The sequence below is a fragment of the Falco naumanni genome, chromosome 4, assembly GCF_017639655.2.
Source record: "Falco naumanni isolate bFalNau1 chromosome 4, bFalNau1.pat, whole genome shotgun sequence".
NCBI lineage: Eukaryota > Metazoa > Chordata > Aves > Falconiformes > Falconidae > Falco > Falco naumanni.
Window position 1 is genome coordinate 41,023,706 of NC_054057.1, and position 7,672 is coordinate 41,031,377.

A 7,672-nucleotide genomic window follows, 5' to 3' on the forward strand; every position below is an offset into this window, starting at 1 on the left:
TCACTCATTTTCAGTATAGAAGGCAAATACAGGCCCATTATTGTTATTTCTGTTGTATTCGTGGTAGCATGTGTTTGCGCATTGACTAGGAGGCTACTTTTGTTTCCAAGGACTAAGCCAGCCTGACTGAAAACATATGGTGATGTGAAGCGGAATGCTTAAGGTTTTATTGTGCCTAGGACACCACTGTGCCAGTAATATGTGTACCAGCCACAAGCATTTTTGTAGTTGGTCATATGTACTCCAATCAGAGGAGTAGAACTGGGCTAATACTATGCACGTTACAGCCTCCGGTAACTCTCTGACTGATGGGCACACTATTGCTAATAGGCAAATCTCGGGCCCAGAGGCCCTGCATAACAAATTGGATTACGTACAGAGCAGATCCACAAATGTTGGAGGGAATCTGTTCTCATCTTCCCAAAGACTATAGAGTTGTAGCAGTTGAGAATGGCTGACTGTATTAGTGAAGTCTCAAGGTCAAAGTGGCCGTTTCAGCGTTTCCTTTGATCTTCTATTCAGTGGCTGTTGCTGTGAAAAGTACATACTTCCTTCAAGCCAAACTCTTACATAAACCCTGAGTCCCGCGGCACGTTGTGCAGAAAGACCTTGAGAGGCAGTATGTTCTGAACAGCAAGGGTACTGTCTAGCGAGCTGGGAAAAACAGGCTTTCTTCCCACCTCCGCACTGACCTGCCTGTTGACTTTGGGCATATTCTCTCCCCTCTTTTCTCCTGCAGCTTTTGGTTTGTGTAAGGTGTATGTAAGGTTTTCCTCATAAGGAGATCCTGTCCTTTGTATATGTATTGCATGGCATGAAATGCAATCTTGAAAGATGTTATTTCGTTATAAATAGTGAGTGACACCTCGAGGCTGAGAAGATCACAGTGGGGGTTAAAATACATCTGTCCCAGCTCAAATAATGGCTTACTACATCTTAATTTCCACCTAAGTTCCATATATGCCCAGAAGTTCGAATTCATAACTTTGGCTAAGAAAAGCGCCTTCAAAGAAAAAAACATACCTGCACCCAAATTAAAATGGCGAAAATTTGCTCTTTGTTTTTATGATCTCGCAAAACAATTTCATATGTCAAAGACTTCCTGTTAGATGACCACAGACTTGACAGATTTGAGCTTTAACAAGAAAATCTGCTTCAGCCACCTTGCAGGGTGTCTCCTCCTCTTGCTTTCAAAAGCAGTTGCAAGAAAAGAGACTGTAAGCTATAGCTCATTTCTGCCTTTTTTTCTGTCCTCAGAGCTGAAACACCCCGAAAAAATTGTGAACTGGAAGAATTTCTGAGTATGAAATTCAGTATTGTTGTGTGCAGACTTGCTAGATAAACTTCCTTTGCTTTGTAGATGTACTTATTTTGCTTAATGATTTTTTATGCCTTTTGGGTGTGGATTTATAGTTCACTTACTCATTTTATTAACCACATTCTCTGGAGGAATTATACAGAGTTCTAATAACACTTTTGTGAATGCTGTGCTATCTCCATACAAATTAACAGATTCTTATTTTAAGGACTAAAAATGAGAATGTGTTTGCAGTTTCACATCTTGTTTGTAGGTCTACTAATACAAAAGTGTGAAACAACAGGGGTCCCTTATAAAGCATAGAACTTTTACATTCCTTTTGTTTCATTTTCCTATGATAATTTTCAGCTGACATCTCAAACCTGAACCTGTCATGGTCTTGGCATGGAGTGGGGCTTCTTTCTAATCACAGCGGCTGAACCCATTCTCTCAATAGCGTTAAGACCCTCTGTTTGGAGAATTTAAATTCTATGTCTGTGCTGGTTTTTGTGGACTGCTCTGCAGAGAAAAAACATGCCACCAGCCACTTGGCCTGGAGGAGCAACATCTGCACTGCAAAGCATTTGAGTCATCCTCCCCTGGGTCCAATGCAGCACCCCTTTGCCATGAGACGTAATTGGGTTTTGTGGTTTTTCAGTACCAGGTGTACATTGTAACGAGAGATCTGTGTTGCCAGCTGCCAGAGTGGTGTTACGGCATGATGCTGACTGTGTGTATTGCATGGCACGAGGTGCTTGAAGGTGTGAGTCCTCCTGGGACTGTTTGAAATTAAGCAGGTGAAGACCATACACCTCCTGTCTATCTGATGGAGAGCTTTGGAGCAAGCTGTCCCAACAACTGTTTTCAGGTTTTCTCTTGTAGGGAAATAGATAATTCCAAAAAGAAGACTGGAGCAACCTCACACAACTATGGTGCAGGCAATTAGGGATGGGATTACTGAATGGGAATAGGAGCGAGTCAAATGGATTCAGTGGACACAGACCTCTCTCCTCTTTCAGCATTGCTTAAACTTCTTTACAAGAGCCCTTCTTTGAAATTGCAAGCTGAATAATGAAATGGTTTTATTTCAAACTTCCTCCATTTTAGGCAAAAAAACCTTAGGAGATTGGGCCATAAAATTCCTGCGCTGTGGAATGTAATCAAATCAGAGCCCTGATTTGGTTATGAATCACAAAGCCGGACTCTAATCCAGATTCAAACATTATCTGCTCATTGTCCCTCTAATACTTAGGCAAAATTACTGTTGATTAATTTGCCCATAAATCCCAATAGCCCTAACACTGTTCTGAAATTACAGGTATTGGTTCTAAATTTATTCACTGTGCTTTACTGCACATGGTCGGCGTAGCAGAGACGATTCATCTGAGTTTGTAAAAGCAGCATTCTGTGCAAAGCAGGTTCAGATGTTGCATTTGTTCTCAAACCACAGCAATGATGGATTTTATTAGTCACTATTACATATAGGTACATAGATATTTGGCATTTGACCGTATGAGAGTTAAAGGGTTTTACATGTGTACCCAGTTTATGTGCTTTAAAAGCAGTCATGGTTGTGAACTAATAAAAATGTGTTTACACATCCAAAGTAGGCCTTGCTTTAGACTCTTACTCGATTTCATTTATAATTCACATCTGCTGAGGCATTTCTGTTCACCTTGAACACATCTCTTCATGTTTACAATTACTACATTCCTTTTCTGGCAAATCAGAATCATCTTGAGAACCATAAACACAAGAACAAGAAAGAAATTTAACCGCTGTTTCTGTTGCCTTGTTCTCATCTGTACCATTTGTTTCAAATTAGGAACACATGGAGCAACCCAGATAGGCACTCAGAGGTTTACAGAACAAAATGTCTTGGAAAATGGAAGATTTGTCAAATTTATCAAATTGGTGATTTGAAAAATGTTGCTTTTTGTAAGTTTCTGATAGTACAGATTTCTTCATATCCAATTTCTTTTCATTTTACTTTTTGGGTTGCTAGGAAACCTGCCTGCCAGGATTTATGGCTGAAGGACAACATTTCCTCCTTCCCTAGCTCTTTTCAACAAAATAGAAAGAGATAAGTCCACAAGCTGCCCTGGAGGCAGTTCTTTATTTTTAGACAGCTCTGAACCATAGGAGGCAAACTTTAGACTACCTTTGGCAAATTTAGTAGTCTCACAAACAAATGCCTGTAAAAGTCTGTTAAAACCTACTTTAATTGTGTGCCAGTAGAGTTGATTTTGGCTTGATGTTCTTCACCTCATACAAGAAGGATAATTCAGTTTCACTATAAACTATTTCTTAAAATGGTACAGTTAAGCTTGAAAAGTCTTCGGCTGTGGTTTGGGAATAAAAGCAGGTTAATGTAATGAAACCCCCTTATGAGTTAAATAATGCCACTTGTTCGTTTTGCAGTGATTTCAAAGCATTATGCTGGTGAAGGGTAGGTTTGTTATTACCTGGTCATTTTTTTTTCAGTCTTAATAGTAGTGGTGTGTTAGGAAATTCTGTGGATGATAATATTGCTCTCCTCCTGCTGTTCTCAGCAATGGTCTGTGTTCTTGAGCTTGTAAAATTAGGAGGTCAAAGTTTAGTTTTTCATTACCATGAAGAAATGGAATTATTGCTGAGAAAAACAGAAGGTCGGTGATACTATTAGTATCATAATACAAACTTTATTTAAACTAGATTCAATTGCCTTTTTTTTTTTTTTCTTAAAAAAAAAAAAAAAAAAAAAGCAGCTACTCTAAAAAGGCCAAGTATTTGTACTTTGGTTCTGGTCTGGAATCCCCCTCCTCAGCCCTCTAAAATCACTTACCCATAGTAGCTGTTCCCAGGCAGGCATCTCAACTGATAACCTGCCCTTTCCTGGCATCATACGTCCTCTTTAATGTTTCTGCAGTTTGTCCTGCTTTTGCACGCTCTCTTTTTGTCTGGAGCGTGGTAGGCAATTATTGCTAACTGTCATAGTCAGAAACATCACAGAAGATGAGAAAGTGTCACAGAATAACCCAAGTGCCACCCTCTGTTCTGATCAGAGTGAAAGGAATTGTTTGTATTATAATACTGAATTTTCAGTCAAAGTTTAATTCTGACGTTTTTTCTAGTTTAGATTCAAAGTGGATTGTTGTGTACTTAAATTTTACTGGTTTCATGATACTTTCTAGTTGAATTTGATATTGGGGAAAGTTTTTAAATGTGTACTTCATGTACGTGAACTCACTGCTGGTTGTGATAGCAGGGATCTCAAGGAGACCAGAGGAATGACCATTCAGTCCCTGAACGCAGCAGTTCACAAATTGAAGAGGAAGCACGGGTTGAACCCGTCAAGAAATCCCAGCATCGCTCTTCCTCAAGCCAGCACCACAACCACCGCAGTGGTGTTAGAGGCCTTTCTAGGCAAGAAACGTTTGACTCAGAAACACAAGACAGCAGAGATTCAGCTTACGTAGAGCCAAAGGAGGACTACTCGCATGAGCACGGTGACCACTATGATTCTCACAGGGATCACAATCATAGAGACGAGTCCCATGGGAGCAGTGATCACAGACATAGAGAATCAAGGCATCGTTCAAAGGAGAGGGACCGCGAGCAGGACCACAATGAATGCAACAAACAGCGTAGTCGTCATAAATCAAGGGACCAATATTGTGACAAGGATGGGGAAGTGATATCAAAAAAACGTAACGACACAGGAGAATGGAACAGGGATGTTTACATCCGTCAGTAACTTTTGCCTCTGGCAGTCTTGTGTTTCTTTGAAGTCTTGTAACAATGCCCCTTGAAAATATCTTTGGGTTCTTCATTGCAGAACATATGGTATCCTTCTGTACGCTGGTTTGTATTGCTGTTGCTCGCATAGCAATAGCATGAAATAGAATATTCATATACTTATTTTTTTGGATAGTGCTATATGAATTAGTGTAGTACAACCGCAGAGTTCCTGATGTTGTACTATGCCATTTTTCAAGCTGTTTTTTGGTAGCTGCCACTTGAACAATATCTGTTGCCATCAAGGTGTTGTGTTTTTTAAAAAAAGGTACATTTGATGTTTAATAACTTCCCGTGTATTCAGCAAGCCAGAATCAGCACATAAAAGAATCTAAAACTTTTTGTCTGCTCTGATTTTTAATTTGTATGCACTTGATTCGCATATTGGTTTAAAAGCCACTATCTGTTGCTTGTACCTCTGGTGGTCTCCATTTGAAGACAGAATTCAGTCTTGCCTTACACACAGGGGATCATAACGTCAAAATCTATTTTCTATGTACTGGTACTGTGTACTGTATATACAGTTTATAAATGTTATTTCTGCAGACACCTTCTTACTATCTAAGTTTGATCACACTGTTTTAGAGTCCTAATGCCAAGTTAGCAGATCTGCTTTTGAATTACTGGCAACTGGAACTAGCCTCGTGTAGGAAATCTGTAACAGTGTTCAATCTAATTACTTTTTCTTCTGTAGCAGAAAGCTTATACTTACTGTAAATACGAATGAGTGCTTGAGATAAAGGGTCTAACTCTTATACCCTATGCTGTCCTTGCAAATCCAATTTTGTGTTTTAAATTTATGGTAAAGGTAACAAACTTGCCACTATAAATTATTCTTCTCTGTACAGGTCACAAAATTGCAATGGACACAGCTTAATTTTTGTTCTGTTAGAATAACAGAGCACACATGACAGAGGCGTGTATGTGAGCGGGTGGGTGGTGGATGGGCGTAAGTGTGCGTGTGCACGTTAGGCAGCAAAGTGTGAGAACCTACTGAAAAAAACAAAGGTTAGTCAAAAGCCCAACAAGTCTGTTTCTTCATTCTGTCTGTTAATTTAAAAATCCAAATTGCAGTCAGGGAATATGAGGGAGTTCAGTGACCCAGGTAATTGAGAAAGTGTAAATCTGCTGGCTCTTTGTGGAGACTTCAGGAGAGTGGAAACAGGCAAATGTTACTGGGAGTGTTTCACTGGAAATGTAAAATCTTTGTGTTTTAGAGTATTTGTTTTAGTAAGAAAAGTTTACACAGCTTGTGGAGAGTTATTTTGTTGGAAAATAAATTTTTGTAGCTTCTCCACTTTTTATACACTTGCCAATTCCTCTGCATTCCCACTTTGCAGCCAGCTAAATGCTTTTCCTTCGCCTAAACTTGTGCTGCTGGTGAGAGCTTAGAAAAATGTGACGAAGTACTCTTAGGAGCTTGCTAGAGAAAATGCATTGAAGTCAAAGGGAGTAAATGTAGCTTGTTTTGCATTGAACACCTGTTGCACTGGTAAGTTGGGAGAAATTCACTATTATTTTTAACTACAGGTTCCATACCCTTGCCTAGTGTAAAAGCTGTTCTGCATCACATGTAGTCTTTGTAATAATTGTCTGAATGAAATACTTTTTGTATTTCACTGTAAATAGCACATTATATAAAACTGTAGTGCGTTAATAATTAAGTTAGCTGGAAGTTTGTTTTAATTTATTATTTTAATTCTGGGAATATCAGCATTGCCTGATTTTTGAATATCATTTTAGTGAAATGGATAAGATACACGGCAGGTGCATGTTTTCTCCAATCTCCTATCCAGCTTCCAGGTAATTCAGTTTAACTCCCATAAATGTACTCTGTCCTCCCTCTCCCTCTTCCACCCCTCTTCTGATGCTTTATATGCACCTTTTACAACAATGTAGGAGTGAAGTTCTGCTGTCAGGTATCTGGCCATTCCTCCCAGTGCTGCTAACTGTTGTGGTTAATCAAGGGTAGTATTTGGCTCAAAGCATGAACTGCGGGGAACACAAGGAAAAGGTTATTTTTCTAGAAATAAAGTTGTCACCATTTTTCTAAGCATCCGTAAATGACTGTGTAGACAAAGGAAGCATAGGTAAGTATTACTAAATGGATATATGAGACTATATAAACAGTAGCTTTTGACACAAGAGGTTTTTCAGGGTATCAGTGGAAAGTGACATTGAAAGACTTTGTTGTTTGAATTGTATCAGATCACATGTAAATGGGAACAGAAGTTACATTGTCTTGCTCTGTGTAACCTGGCTTTAGCTGTTTTACCAGCTTCAGTAAATGCTGTTGCTCCCTACAACTGTTATACAACAGCCTTGTCCTCCAAGTGATCTATGGATTCCACTTCAATACCTTGAGTAGTTTTGTTATTCTTTTTTCTTTTCTTAACTTTCACTCCAGAGAGTGTTTATTTTCCACATATCTTATTTTTAAAAAATGTTTGACAGAATTTCAAAGCACTAAGTAGCGTATGAAAACCATGGCATAGGTAGCCGTGTATAGACAAATAAATGAGAAAATAAGGAGCATAGTCTAAGCCCTAGTATTTAAGTATGACCTATATATTGACTTACGGAATATAAGGATCTTAT

At 38.9% G+C, this 7,672-nt stretch overlaps 1 protein-coding gene across 16 annotated transcripts in view; it reads left to right on the top strand.

Moving 5' to 3' along the window:
* CACNB2 (calcium voltage-gated channel auxiliary subunit beta 2) overlaps positions 1 to 5,416 on the top strand; it is a 253,729-nt gene extending 248,313 nt beyond the window's left edge. For 9 of the 16 annotated variants that reach the window (XM_040590878.1, XM_040590880.1, XM_040590884.1 and 6 more), the window contains one exon: positions 4,542 to 5,416. In XM_040590878.1, the coding sequence (XP_040446812.1) occupies positions 4,542 to 5,033 (492 nt within the window). In that variant the 3' untranslated portion in view covers positions 5,034 to 5,416. The other 7 variants (XM_040590879.1, XM_040590881.1, XM_040590887.1 and 4 more) reach the window with 4 other exon arrangements.
* Positions 5,417 to 7,672: the final 2,256 nt, after the last annotated feature.